The 15,456-nt window shown below is 39.4% G+C and overlaps 1 protein-coding gene across 2 annotated transcripts in view; it reads right to left on the reverse strand.

The window, feature by feature from the left end:
* Positions 1–15,456, reverse strand: part of SLC25A13 (solute carrier family 25 member 13) — a 60,494-nt gene that overhangs the window by 1,384 nt on the left and 43,654 nt on the right. For both annotated transcript variants that reach the window (XM_053468412.1, XM_053468411.1), the window contains exons 14-16: positions 12,977–13,117; positions 7,624–7,762; positions 122–280 (exon numbers count right to left, since the gene is read on the reverse strand). In XM_053468412.1, coding sequence (XP_053324387.1) covers positions 122–280; positions 7,624–7,762; positions 12,977–13,117 — 439 coding nt within the window. The remainder of the gene's footprint in view (positions 1–121; positions 281–7,623; positions 7,763–12,976; positions 13,118–15,456) is intronic.

The following is a 15,456-nucleotide window of genomic DNA, read 5'->3' on the forward strand; positions in this document are numbered from 1 at the left end:
ATAATCTTGTATTGATTCTTGATTTGTAATGTAGGGAAACTGTATGTGTGTGTGTGTGTTTACTTACCTCCAGTGCCTTTCCCTGTGTGTGGTATGCGTGTGTGTGGGTCTGTTTACTTACCTCCAGCGCCTTTCCATAAAGCCCTGTGTCCTTCCTCCTTCAATATTTTTCTAAAGCAGTCAATAACTCCTGAGTAAGTGGTCTGTCCGGCACGTGCCGCTACCTGCAGTCTAGTTTTGATGACATCAGCAGGTGTCACCAGAGATGCTGCTGGCATGCCTGGAGGACACAACAAAAAAACATACACAACAAAAATCAGAACCCTCTCACACGATATATTTGCCTTTTTTTGTTCTTAAACATATATATGTATAAACAAATTTTTACAATCCGTAAAAGACGGATTCTGGTTTATAATTAGTGAAATTAGTATTATATATATATTTTTTTTTTCAAGAACAAGAAGTCCCAAAAATATACTTAAAAGAGGTTCATTTTGTAGTTAGCAAACTTTAGAATGCCAACAAAAAATTATTTACTGGCATTTGTTTAAAAAAAATAATTTTAAAAAAAAATCTAGTTAGGCTCAACAAATTGGAACATTTGTAAAATGAATAAATCATTTCTTACTTCCAATCAATTGGGATGTAGAACACAGAATAACCACCGTAAACACTGTGTAAGCCACACTTTAATGGCAAGTGAACATGAAACCTGACCTTCGTCGACACAGAGAAATCTCCTTAAGGGCAAAAAGGTCTACAAATTTATGAACCACGTTCTGCTTCCCAGCAGGAAATTATCTCATAGTGAAAAGTGTGCCATCATCCTGCTAGCTTCCATCCAAAACCTCCAAACGCATAACTATGTACAATGCTTTTCCACATCCGCCCCCAGAAAGAAGCGTCCTGGAACACAGTACGGAGTATCAGCCTCCGCAGCCAGTTTCCATGGATTTGCCCATGCAATTATTCTGCATAAAACACGGCCACGGCTACATGATAAAGGACGTTCTGAGCCATTTATCAAACGGCTGCAAGATGTTTCTTGCGAAAAGCAAAAGGTGCAAGAAAATGCCGTTTCAGCAGTATTTGGACTCGCACGCTTGTTTGCAAGCAGCGGCAACAGAGATTGGGGAGAACACTGTGCTTAAGAAATCGCAAACATGTCAAATGATTAAATTCAGATCTCTGGAAGCGAAAGCTACTCTGCTTTTTGCTTTTTCACGCCTCTTTGTGGCTATTGGCACAGAACACACAAGGAGCTGAAAAGCATACTCTACAAGTTCAGCGCCACAGCCGCCACCGCTTACCCACAGGCGTGCGCAGGCACAGACAGCTGCCACCACCTTAAATAACCCTCCGAAAAGCAGCTTCCTTGTATAGAAGCAGCGCTGTGCAAAATCAGCAAACCAAACAAAGCTCAGCTTTCAGGAAACCTTTCATCTCTCCAGTTCAACGCATTCGCTCTGCAGCATTCGGCATCCCAGATGCAATGTTCAGATGATCATTTCAGTTCATTTTTTTTAAAAACTAATACACTTCATTATTTTCACGTTGAACCGATTATCAGGAAACAAGTAAAACACGTAGTTATTGTTTGCCATTTGGCCATAAACAGAAAGACCTATTAAGTGGAGTAAAAAAGCCCAGAATGGCAGCTTTTCTGCGGATGGCTTTCGATAATAGGTTGTGTTGGGACAGTAAACCGGGTAGTATACCAATAAAAGTCTGGGGTATGGATAATATCTACATGAGTTTATGCCATGGCATAAAGTACACATCCACTGTGCCTGTGGTCAAATTATTAGTAGAGCATATATAATATTCAAGCAGTTTTGGGTTGTGGAGACATGTAACGCAGTAGCACCCCTCTTGCAACCCAATGTGTGTCCAAAGACTCATCGTTTCCCAAGCTATCCAGCGTTCTACTAAATACATATCTATTTCTTTCCATACATTGGGTAACCTTTGTTGAGATGTTAAGGCTAACACACTTTTTTTGCGCTTTTATTATTTTTCCATTTTGTATTGGATCCAAACCCAACTGCCTAAGACTAAATGTTCAAATCTCTTATTTCTTTTCTTTATGGCTTATTAAGTTCATGGCTATTCTGGCCAAACCACCATGGTCTGGCTTCTTGAAGTCTCCCCGTCTCAAAGGCCTTGCGGAAAACATCTATATAGGGATACAGAACACATGTAATATCCTACTGAAAGATGCAAAGTAAAAAGGCCATGTTTGTAAAATGAGGTTTTTCGAAAAAGTTCACTTTAAAATACTACGGACACAAAATTATCCTGTCAATCTTTATAACGAATATTTTACTGCAACCCAAAATAAACTTACAGGAGTAGACAAGCATGTCTATGCGTTTTAACCACCGAGTATACTTAAAATAAACAGGATTTTAAGGATCGCGTCTCGCTAATATATATATTTTTTTTAAAATAAAAGCATCTGAACAATAGACGTTTCTTATCAATTATAAAGTTTGACAGAACCAAAGAAAGAATAAGGTACAAGTCAGCCTTTAGTCTACCTGAATCTATAAACCTCATGCTCCTAGTCTTTATCTGATGGTTATTTCTGCTTCCAATAGTATTGAATAATATTGAAGATCGTCCCGTAACCGCATAAAAAGAGATTCATCTCAGATTCTTGAAAACAGTACTGGGTAGAGTTCCGAGGGACTAACGAGAATCCCCCACTCCCATGCGCAGAAAACACTCCCAGTGTAGTCTCCATATAGCATAAGAAGGGAATTATCTAGCTGTTTTGGTCCATGAGAAGATACGTCTTTAGTCATCTCTGATAATCTTGTATCGCACCAACACAAGAAAAATACGCAGTCACACAAGCTTATAAGATCCGAAGAACACGCTTCTAATAACGTACCAAAATCGAATGCATATCACAACGTTGGGCAAATAAAAGTATTGTCTTAGACTAAAGATTCCATATGATACAGGAAAGCCCATTGAGAGGTATGATAATTACCCGAGATGAATGAACCCAACAGGTACAGAGACCCCCAACTGCACAGAAAACACAAAAATAACTCCTTAAAAACATTAACAGCAACTACTAAAAATGTAAGTGCACAGAAAACGTAAGCTTTGTTTTAGAATAACTAAGACATTTTGCCCATTCCCACCACTCGTTGCTTCTCTATCATTCTGAAACTCTTAAATACACCATGTCTAAGAAGCACTCATTTCTGGAAGTAAAATGATGTAGAGAAACCTCGCTTTTAAGTAATAGAGAGTAACAAAGTTATGCTGTAATTATTTTATGTAGTCAAATATTTGTCAACAAATGTTTTTATATACAAAAAATATCCCTGAAAATGCATCTTACGTATTCTTGCTGCCAAATCCTTTCCCATGGTTAGATCCTTGCCGATATTCCTTAAATATTTCTTGATTTTAATCTCTTGATTTAGAGTCTACTCTGCAATTACACCCCGATGGTACTGAAAGCGATAGTAGCTTGAAGGCAGAAAAGTGTATTTTTCGGTTGCTGTGTGATGGATTTAATGGCTAGCAAGAAGAATTTGTGTATCAGACTCATCTCAATCTGAACTGCTGTAGAGCGTTTTCCATGAAGTAACATATTGGAACCGGAGTCTTAAGGAGTTAAACAGCTACTTGTCCCCGACTCATATTTTATTCAGTAACACATTTTCCAAAATACGGTTTTCTTTTTAAAAACAGTTCTAGTATGTGTATAGTATGTTTTCACACAGCTATGTATAAGCCAATTATAAGTGTTCTGGCGGTCTAGTAGATTGGGCTAAGGCAACACAAACACCCCGACTCCTTAATCATATTGCCTTATGGATACATTAGAATGGATCAGTCGTAATCACCCAGCTGGACACTCTGACTAATGAAAGTCTATGGAGGAACCGGCATCATTAGCACCGCCATAAAGAACCGGCTCAGTGTGGTGATTCAGCAGGGCCTTAAAATCTCACACAGTGGCAGCCTTCAGGTCTTCAGATAAACGAGGTTTATTGGGGAACAACGAGATAAAGTCGACCTACATTACGGTTAACGGCACTGCATGTTATGCTAGAGAAATAAAATGCATGGATCTACATTCGCTGCCAAGCATCAGCTTCACAAAACCTGCCACAATATGGGTTGATGTTGAAAGCCAATAAATCCAGATACTTGGGGTGCTGTCATACGGGTTCCCTGGCATCAGGTCAATCAGGCCGACTGCCACATGCCGACAATGTTTCAGATTTATTATAAACCTGTCCATATGATCTCTTTCTGTTTCAGGACCTTCCGTTTACTTTATATAGTTATAGATTGTAGAGTTTGTATCCGTTAATCCTGTCAATCCTAGTTTTGTGTGTAAATTGGTGTTCTATAAAGATAATAATACTACCGGCACCTTATATTTACATCTCTGTGAGAATATTATCTTCATTTGATAGTTAATAGCAATCTATGCATTGGTCTGGCTGTTGTCACGTGTCAATTGCTGAATTTAACACACATTTAAGAAACAAGAAAAATCTAAACATATATTTGCACGTTTCCTGGTGTATTGGTTCATAACGCATACTTTGCCTTCTTTCTGGAGAAGCCCTAATTGAAAGAAGCAACCGACATCAACGTTTATTCACTAAAGATAGATATTGTGTCCATATTATGCATTAGGAGGGCAAACACCAGTGAGCTTCTCCTGCTAGAAGGGCTTGGATAACCATGCCTAACGTAGTTAAAGTAAGAGATATTAAAAAGCACTTTGCGGATTGAACACTGTTATCACAGAACACCCACTCAGCCCCTTTGCATTAGAAGCATTCCCGAACGGGTTTGCCCTTCATAATGCATAGTTGAAACTGTTGCTGAAACCCATTGTGTACAATATCATTCTACTACCACGTTCCTCAAGAGTTACATGTAATCGTATATGTTATATAGATTCATATTACTATAGGTAACGCGCACCTTATCCAACTCCCCATCACTACGCACCCGTCTGTCATTGAAAGAGTTACTCCATGGGTTCAAACGGTTCTGATTTCTTGTAAAGCGACGGCTATAAGGCTTGTCATGCGTTATAGTTTCATATTTCTACTTTCCCTAGCATCGAGGCAGGCAGGTTTTCCTTAATGGCACCTTTTACAACTCTGCGATTTTGAAAGCCTTCAAGTGCAGATGACAATCTTACGTCAGGCAGGTTGATATTAAGGGGCACATATTGCATTACAGTAAAAAGGGAAACAGAAGTCCCCCGTCCCCCCCCAAACTCGAACGTATTGTTTCATATCTATAGATGCGCTCGGTGATCATGCACCCAAACGTAGATTCACAGCATTGTAGATTCGGAGTCCGACAAAAATGAAACCATAAAGGCAGTCTCTGTGACCGAACTTCAAAAGGGAATTATCTCCGTCTCCATCGCATCAGCGGCTTGAAAGAACACTACTGAATATCAGAAACTGTTTGGCTTGTAAATGTATGCTTACGTTTCAAGTCTGCACGCAGGCTTCCATGTTAAAGGCTTGTTTTGTTCCAATAAAACAGGTTGGAAACAGACGAGTCTAAAAAGACATTCGTATCTGATTAAATAGCTCCACAAAAAGAAACGTTGCCGAATGCCTCAAGATAAAATTTAGATCAAATGCATTTTGGAAGAGCATCAAGTCCCTAGAAAAAAAAAAAATGTATGGTTCGTAGCCAATGCTGAAAGAATGTAATTTATAGCGTTTTTTCCTTTTTATGAGAGTTTTCATGTAACTCCTAGAGCTTTTACCTAGAGTTACTAAAATGTACTCTTGTTTTTCACCGATTGTACCCAACATTAAGAATGGAAATAAATATTTGTTTAAATGTGCAATATATGCAATGCGACATAAGAGGAGGTTCCACGTCACGTACTGAGAGCGTACGTCCTCGTGCTCATCCAAATACTGAAAGGGGTACATGGGTAGCCACACTGGCCTTCGGGTTAGATGCACCCCCGATAAAAGGGGACTATAAATATGGAGGCCAGAAGGACAATGAGAGAACAATGTCATGGGCAGGGTAAGGTTCTCTACAGTTTTTAAAATCACAAAAAACATGAAGCCAAACCCTGTTCCCCAAACAGCTACTTCAAGGTGCCCTATATTAGTATTTTCAGCAAGGCAGAATGAAAACTAGAGGTTTAATTACTGACCGCACAACAATCATAAGAGACTTGTGTCAGCTGCCCACCTACTATATAGTAGAGCCACAGATCTAAAAATACCCCAATAAATAAATGTATTCATTCCTCTGCCTGGGAGTCCCCAGGCATCCCAGCCCATTAGTGGGACTCCGGGGGGACCTTTTATCTCCAGGTAGGGGAGAGATGTTTTCATTGAACTTATTTTATACCCAGTTCTAACAAGCCCCATCTCCTCACTTCCATACTAAGCGCATACGTGTGCGCCAATGCACTCGCTTAAGCTCTACCAGCACAGCTACACGGGGGTGCGACCCTCAGGTTAACACGCCATCAAATAGGAATGGATCAGGGACTTCTAGATTTATATTTCTAAAAACTGAGCAGACCTGTGACTATTCTGTAAAAAAAAAAAAAAAAATATACTACTAATGTGAACCGTCTTAAAGGTCATTAAAAAAACACATTCATGCAAGTCTCCTCCTATGTCATGTCTTTCAGACATGGTGGTGTACATACCTGTTACAGATCTGAGATACCTGGTCATACCCCACATTAACGCACACAACACGCATGTAAAATGAAAATGTATCTAACGAGAAGTGCTACCTTTTTTCACTTATCGGTATATGTATTGCACTGCAATCGTCAGGTTATTTCCACCACAAAACATGAAACGCTGGAATGACGCTCAAAACACACTCGAAAGATGAACGGACGAGCTGGCGTCTTGCTGTTGTCCGTTCTCGCGAAGCGACCGTTCGTAAACAGGGGAACGGTTGTGCTGCAACTGTGTCCTTAAAGCTGGGCATGTCTGTATCAACCTCACGGGTTTAAAACACTGTCTGGCACATCATACGTTTCATAGTTTAATCAGTAAGGTTACATAACGCACATGACGTTAAAGCGTGATATGCACAGTCACATCATTCAAACACACACGATCGTTACTAAAGCCTGTCATCTTCACATTCCTTCACTAACGACTTGTAAAAACGATCAGGACATTACACATCGTTTTATACGGCATGCTTGATTCTAGTTAAAGTAACATTACATTTAAATCATCTGTGCGCTGTACGCTTACGCTCGATGTTCCCGGAGCATCTAGGACTGGGATAGCAGAGACTCGTCTACCCCTTTAATATTTTTCATATACTGGTTAATATATAAAAATAAAAAAAAACAAGAAACTTTTCCCTGAAAAAGCATTAGCACAATATGAAAGCATTCAAAGGTTAATGAAGTAACGCATCACTGAACATACATTTCTAGAGCAAAAATAAAAATAGTACAGCGGCAGATTAAAATCAGTTAAATAACTTTTTTTGACAGAGGCCACAGGCGTAGCTTTTCACCCTGGTAGGAACGTGTCAAAGACATACAATAAAGACATTATAAACACAATCTACATGTATACGATCATTGGTAATAAAACTACTACGACTTACCGGCTATAGCTCCAGCCAAGAGAAGGTAGCCAGGACTAACTCTTCCATCTTCACTTGCAAAATAACTCTTCATGTGGGCATAACAAGGAAAATAAATGGCCGAGAAGGGAATGTCGCGCAGAAAGCATGCCTTTGCCCCCTGTGTTAAAGAAATCAATGCACAAAAGGTCACGATTGAAGGTCAAGATAAACTAGAAGAAGTGATTCATGTCATGCCTACCAAGCAGCACTGGATGAGGACTAGCAAATGAACAGATAAGAGTAACACACCACTTAATGCGGAGTGCAGCTTATAACCCCCAGCGTGACGATTACTGGCACAGAAAGGAATATCGGCGATCGCGCCAACATCAAAACCCCCCAACTAGCCTTAATACACGCGCACACGCACACTAACCTTTATGGTAAATGTTTTAATGTGGAATTTGTTGCTTTCCGAATCCCTGGCCTACTGTCACATCTCAATACAAGTAAAAGCGCTTGGGATCCTGAATGAATTCCCCCGGTGTAAAATGTTTGCACATCTTGTTTAATCGTGTCATTACACCAAAAATAAATAAACGCAAAGTATAAATTTACAGCTAACCTATGTCATTTAATGCAATTATCATAACTGCGACCTTCCACAGGCAGCCAAAAACGTTCATCTGTCCAGGTCATGTAAGAATATTCACACATTCACAGCTCGCACAGTATCATCAGTAATTTAGCACGGTATTTTCTTGTAGCGTGGATTTAATAGGTTCCGTTAACTTCAAAACATAATAAAATGCTTTACTTGCCATTACATTGAGTATATCAGAGAAACCTAGCATTTGAGGCCAGATAAGGACCACTTGGCCCATCAGATCGGTATGTTATTTTTTGCTGTTAAGACCGAATCAGTTCTTGGTCTTATCTTATATTCAGGATAGTGATATATGCCTATTCCCTTACTGTGTTAACATCTACCACTTCTGCTGGAAGAATGTCCCACTAATCTACCACCTCCTTAGTGAAATAAAATGTTACGCAACTTATGCATTGGGTCATTATTTTTTTTTGCATTTTAGTTACTGATAAATCAGTATTAGCCATTAACCTTGTGTGTGCCAGCGTGGCATGTAGCACATCTTAAAAAGTAATACGACGCTTGGCCCACTATCTTCAAACTGCCGCCATTTACAACACTTTCCACATGCAACTATGGATTGAGGACATGTAAACCTTATGATTCTAATACTCATCATTCTAACCAGACAAAATAATTACATAAATAGCCAACAAAAATAATCCCTTCGCAAAGCGACTACAACCAGCAATGTGATATAATACTTGTTTTCAGCAGTATTTGAAGCGTTTTCTGGCAAGCTACCGTATAATTAGGCTGAGAAAATAATAACGATAATAGTATTTATTGTGACAGCCTTCCTCTGATTCTCTCCCCAGGTAATAAACTTCAAGTTATGACATTTAATATGTACACGAGAAATGTGTATTTTATTTTAAGTGAGTGGAGGGCGAGTGAGATTCACGTGTCGAGAGATCTATCGGACCCCATGTCAGTAGTGAACACTTGGAATTGGAATGGTAAGCCATACACATGGTTACTCTGCTAAGGATTTACAAACCTGGAGAAAGAATTTTATTAAAAGGACAAAAAGTATTTAACCTCTGTTAACATTACTAATGGAAACATTGAAATATTTGATTTTAATTTAAAAACTCACCCCCCCTCCTTCATTCTGGCAATAAGAACGTTTACCTTTTTTATTAGCAAAAAAAGGCTTGTAGCATAAATGCCATTTATTCCTCAGGACGGGCTTTACAGCATCGTGCGGCTTCAATTTGGATTGAGTCGGGTCATAAACATACGTTTAGATGAGCACACGGAGCCGTCTCGGGAGTCATTACGCTTTGGCTCCTGTTCAGTACGAGAGACGTCTAAGATTTCCGTCATCTATTTGGTTAGGTTCAGGGGAAGCCTGTTAAAAATGCAGGGCTCATTTATCCTCGCGTTTAATTGCCTGCAACAAGCCCAGGTCAACAAGGATGTTTTAAGGATATTGGCCACGCTATCTTAAAACGGCAAAGGAAATGGTTATTGGAACTTCCACACCTTTCGGATGTCAAAAAGGTTAATAATCCTTTTTCCTTTTCCTTTTATAGGCTCATCCCAGAATTGCTGGGGTAGGGTGGGGTAAAACAGGATCAGATAAGCCGGCAATATGCAGACACTTTATAGAGTGCACATAAAATCTATCCCATCCACCTAGCAAATACATTCTTATTACCCCTTCCAATTGTAAGCACTTTCTAGTTTTATTATTATTATTTTTTTTTTTTTTTACACATCGGAAACCATATCTCATTGAATGTGGTCAACAGGTATTACACGGACAGAAACAAAAACCCTATAAAACATATAAAAAGTTACTCGGTATATTATGTTAATTTTGTTGAAGTTACAGGGCACGTGTTTTTGGATTTTTTTTTATTTTTTTGTGTGTAATAGTTACAAAAATAGGATTGTCATCCTTCCCACGTTAACCTCCTGTTGTTTTTGCAGATGGTGGGAACCGGTCAGATACCTGCAGGGTTAAACTCGGAGACCTCAGTACCTTATCATTTAGACTAAGTACCTGAGCTCGCTGTGGAACGTGGGATCAGCATAGCGAACCGGGATACGGCATTTTCTTTAGCATGCTAATGCTTGCTCGTTCCAGCCCAACCTGCAAGGAAGGTTCTAAACAACCATTTCTACAACAAGAGGAGAGTAATTATACTCACAAAGGCACCTCTGTGTCGGGCTGGGCACCAGGAGCCAGCAGGTCTGGGAGACGCAGGCTTTACCTTGTTTCCTGCAGTGAATGCACATTGTCTCGTGTTGGGGAGGGGAGACAAATGCCAGACGGGGGGACCTTAAACTACAGAAGACAGAGGTGCACCTTGTCTGGGAGGGTTATTTAATGCTTCTGGCACCTGCAAATGCCCCCAAACCCTCATTTATTATTTTATTCCCTTACAGGTTAAGAAATGATTTGGCATCCGTGTTTGTTATTTGGATCCTATGGTAGTAAACAATAGGGAAACGAGATTTCTTGATCCAATAATTTGGGTCTATGCTGCCGCCCCCCCCAACATGAGCTCATTAACCCACTATTTACCAGAGGAAGGCAACTAATTACCTACTGACAATGCATTACATCATATGTAGCCTTATCACTAACGGATGTTCATCTGATGTGGGGAATCAGCAGGTGTATCCCGGCATCTCAAAGATCGTTTTAAACAGATACTTTTCATAGACTTCTCATACTTAACTCTAAACATTAACTACGTATTACTTTATAATTTATTTATACAGCACTGAAACTACTTGTATTCGTGTGCATAATTAACTTTAGATTTTATTTTTGTCTATAATATTCTTATATAAGTCAGACTTGGGTAACCGAGTGAGTAAGGCAGTATGTAATCACATACAGAGCTCAGTAACGGCTTTAGCAGCTTCGTAAAACTAAATTAACGGCAAAAGCCCACTTACCTTTAAAGTAAAATACACTGTTCAATACACTGTAATTGATAGCCAGTATCAGGCCCTAAGGGCAACTTTACTGGCTCACGTCCTTGTGCGTATTTTACTGGCATTATACTGAGATTAGACCCTTAGGCTAAAATAAGGTTTGGTTGTAAGTACATACCGCGCATTGTTGCAAATGTCAGGTAATATAAACTATACAGAACCTGTGGCTGGGGACACTATTGTTTACAGTAGCGCGGATACCATGTCGATCTGGCCCCTCGGATTTTCCTTTTGACATGAAGGTAATTTCAGCACGTTTAAGTTTGGCAACGAGCATAAACCAAAGTAAGGATCAGGCTAAATAAAAATTGGAGGTATTTAGCTCCCTCAAGTACCTTGAATGGTTTTATGTAGCCAGGGTTTCAAATACACATTAGCAATTTTAAACACTTGGCACCTACAGAGTTTAGTACACCTCCCCCAGCGGAAAAAGTAACCCTCTGATTTTCAGGATCCGCGGGTAATAAGATGCACCATTTAAGTTCAATAAGATGTCTTGAACTTAAATGGTTAAAAACAAGACACCAACACCAGAGAGGCTATATTACCCATTTTCTGGCGCAGGCCTTTAAGATTTAATAACTGCAGTTCCAGGAAAAAAAAAATTAGGAAATGTATAGAGGAAGAAGAGAAGTAGTACTAAGATAAGCTCTCAAGAGCAATGTTCTCGGGTCAGGCAGTTCTACGGAAATAATAGCATTGGTGACAGACTCATTTCTGACGCATTTAAAGCAAGAGAAGGACCTGCCACAATGTTGGACAATGACTTTCCTCTAAGGGTCCCTACTTCACCGATCAGCAAATGTGGTCACCCTGCATTTATCAATGGGTCAGGGTAAAAAAGCTTAACTGGAAACAGATTCCTATAACGTAATCATAAAACTATTCTATTATATGTCTCCCAATAACCATTTCTCTATACACAGTGTCAAAGGGTTCTTTACATCAAAGGTGGGTGATTTATTAACACACTCAATGAAGCAACTAAAGGCTGCGCAAAGGAACAGCAATCCGCTATATCATCAATAAAGAAATGAAAGCCCAATTAAAGTTAATGAAAAAAGTACCAAACAGTACCACAAGGAAATACAAGCGGGACATACTATACCCCACCAGCCTTGCAGACGTGCATTAATGTGGTTAAGACCACTTAGATGTCAATATTAGGGCTGAGGAGATGGTAGAGGCGACGTCCCGCCATCTTTTTAATGTATAGAACAATCTGCAGTAGTGCGGCTTATTTTACACCATTAAAATAAAAGCATACACTTGCAGAACGTTTTAAATGAGTTGGCCAGATAAGCCTAAACCAACTTCTTATTTTTCCACAGTATCACCAACAAGAAGAATACTAAAGATGTAGAAATTACAAGACAAGAATGGTGAAAAGTCAGTGGCACTCACTCCCTGCAATGAAAACATAAATCATCTGCATATAAAATGAGCCAGTCTTTAATTCAGTAGATAAAAGGATAAAGCTCTCACAGCGGAACAAAGCCTCTTCCTCCCAGCGCATTTTGCTCGCTGTTCTGCTTGGTCGTAAATACTATACAATAATAATGATGAAATACAGCTTACAGGGTAATTAGGGTGATTTTCTCTTACGGGGCAAAAGCAAATTGTGGACTTCCATATTATCCAACGTATAGACTGCTAGGAAATTCTTATTGAAGCCAGAGCTGCTGATAACTGTACCCATGTTTTTTTTTTTTTAATGATTTATGCATTTTTAATTCTTTAGCAAAATGTTAACTTTACCCGTGAATGTATAATTCAGAATAACAATACCTTGTACAGGCCAAAAAATCCTAGATCCCTGAGCACAGTGAGAGCCCCAACACGAGGACCGGTGGTGATCTCTCCCGCCACTTGCAAGCGAATCTTCACAATCTCCAGGGGGTTGGTAAAAATTACCTGAGACCCTCCAGCCTGAAATACAAAACACAAAAGGTACGTTACGACGGAGAACGGATTCTGTGCATCAGTTAAACTGGAACTACTACACCATAAAAAAATGCACAAACATATAAAGCTGCCAAAAAACCATTTGCAATTAAAAACAAAACTTTCAAAAAAACAGGGCTCCAATTTTTTGTAACAATACAAATCAGATTATATTGCCTAAAGTAAAATTTAAATGTAATGTATATCTGCTGAGGAGTAAATAATGCTAAACAAAATGTTTCAGTTTATGAATGATATTTGTCCGACTAGTTCACAGTAAATTTATGCTATATGTGGCAGAACCAAGGTGTATTTAAGCTTAGACCAGAGGTTTGTGCCTCTCACAACTGGAGCACCAAGGTATGAAGTCATACCCTGGTACTAAGCTTGGCATAGTCGGCAGATCTGTGACATATAGAGAGAACTGTGCTAAAAGAGACAAACTGCCCCGCCATAAAGAAGCCCCACTACACTAAGTAGTAATAGGGGTGAGAGGACCGAATTGTCCAGGAGAATGAAGAACAATGAACAAGAACACAATATTCCCAAATCAATTAATGCATAAAAAAGAACCAAAAAACCCCCCAAAACTGTTGACTCTAAAGAAAACTGTCATTTGTCATATCACCGTATTTAAGTGATAAAGCTGACAATGGTTTGAGATTTTGGGTGTCAGCGGTCTCTACACGTGGAACATTTAAATAGAAGACGCACCAGAGTGAGCCGGGGTGCCATTCTGTGACTGGGGTATTCCTGCCATTACTGCAACAATCAGTGCTGTCATTGTCTAATTAGTAAATCATCATAAAACACTTCAAGTACTATTTAAACAAGTAGGGTTGTTATGTCAATGACAATTAAAAGTCTTTTAATTAACAAACAATATTAATTTTCTGTTGGCACATAAGTAAATATTTGACTGTGGTCCTGGTGATTTCCAAGAATCCTCAAGAGAAGAACCACTGGAATTTTAAAAGCGACACTCCAGCCATCACAGGCTGCATGTAGCAATTCTGCAGAACCCCCCCCATGTGCATTTGTGTCTTTCCTCACCCCCCAGCTAAGCGTTGGGTATTGAAACGCTGCAGACAGGAGACAGGAGCTTATTGACAAAAGCTACAGACCAATCCCATAGCTGCATACGAAAAGGTATGGAAATGTGTCTTAACAAGCAAGCACACAAGCACATAAAACATTCAATATGATGCATATATACAAGGGGGTTCTGCATATACACATTTTGTGGACAGAACATGTATATGTCCAAATACATTAAACTGGTCAGAATTGGTAAACATCAAGTATTTTCTCTTTTTCCTAAAATATGTATAAAATAAATAAATATAAAAAAAAATACGACTGGCGTGGATTGCGCCCCCCCCCCCCCAGTTACTGATGACCCCAACATTGATAAGAAAATTCTCTTTAAATTATGGTGGCAAAAAAAAAGTAATGGGATAGGAAAGGGGTGGAAGTATTACACGCAAGATGTCTGAGCGGTTAGCTGCAGGTGAAGCAGATTAGAGAATTTCACAAGTTTTGACCAGTACTGCCATGTTCACGAACTGTTACGTTTCATCTTCAGAATGTATGGCAGAAGTGCTTAGAAGTTCAGCCAAGCAGCACAAAAATGAAAACTCACTTGATTGACGTTATAGAAGCAATTATGTTACAAACCTGTCAGACGCGTTAGAACTTTTTTTTAATTTTTTTTTTTATTATTTTCGGTGGCTGGCGCTAGCTTATGTCTGTCGCGCACAACTAGTTTTACTTTAGTTACCACAATAATTTAAAGAGGAGCTCAGAGTAAGCGGCTCTCTCTGGAGAATCACCATCCAGTGTCAATGTTGTGACGAGAAGGGGAAAAAATAATAAACCGTGCATTTCAAAGGCACCTAGTTTAACATTTTTTTTTTCAAATTATTATTATTAAAGCAAAAATACGCTTACATAGGCCCTTGTCTTTGGACTACAAGATGCACCTAACTTCTACTTAGACTCCCCCCCCCAATTATTAAAATGGATTTACAACTAATAATATGAACGAAACGATATTGTTTCATGATATACGAGGGCCGAGTGCAAAATGATGTACAGATTTCTAGCCCACAATACACAATTACTGACAGCTGCCCCGACAAAGTCACCAGAGCGTGCGGAAATATTTTATGCCGGACTCTAGGGGGCGCCCTGCAGAACAAGATCTCTCGCTCTTGGAATAAGCCACCAACACTAAAAAATCACGAACGCCAGATCAAATGCCATCGATGTATGTGAACCCCCTTCAAGTGGCAAATCAAGGGAGCAAAGGATCTTTGTCACAG

This window comes from Spea bombifrons, chromosome 5 (genome assembly GCF_027358695.1).
Source record: "Spea bombifrons isolate aSpeBom1 chromosome 5, aSpeBom1.2.pri, whole genome shotgun sequence".
NCBI lineage: Eukaryota > Metazoa > Chordata > Amphibia > Anura > Pelobatidae > Spea > Spea bombifrons.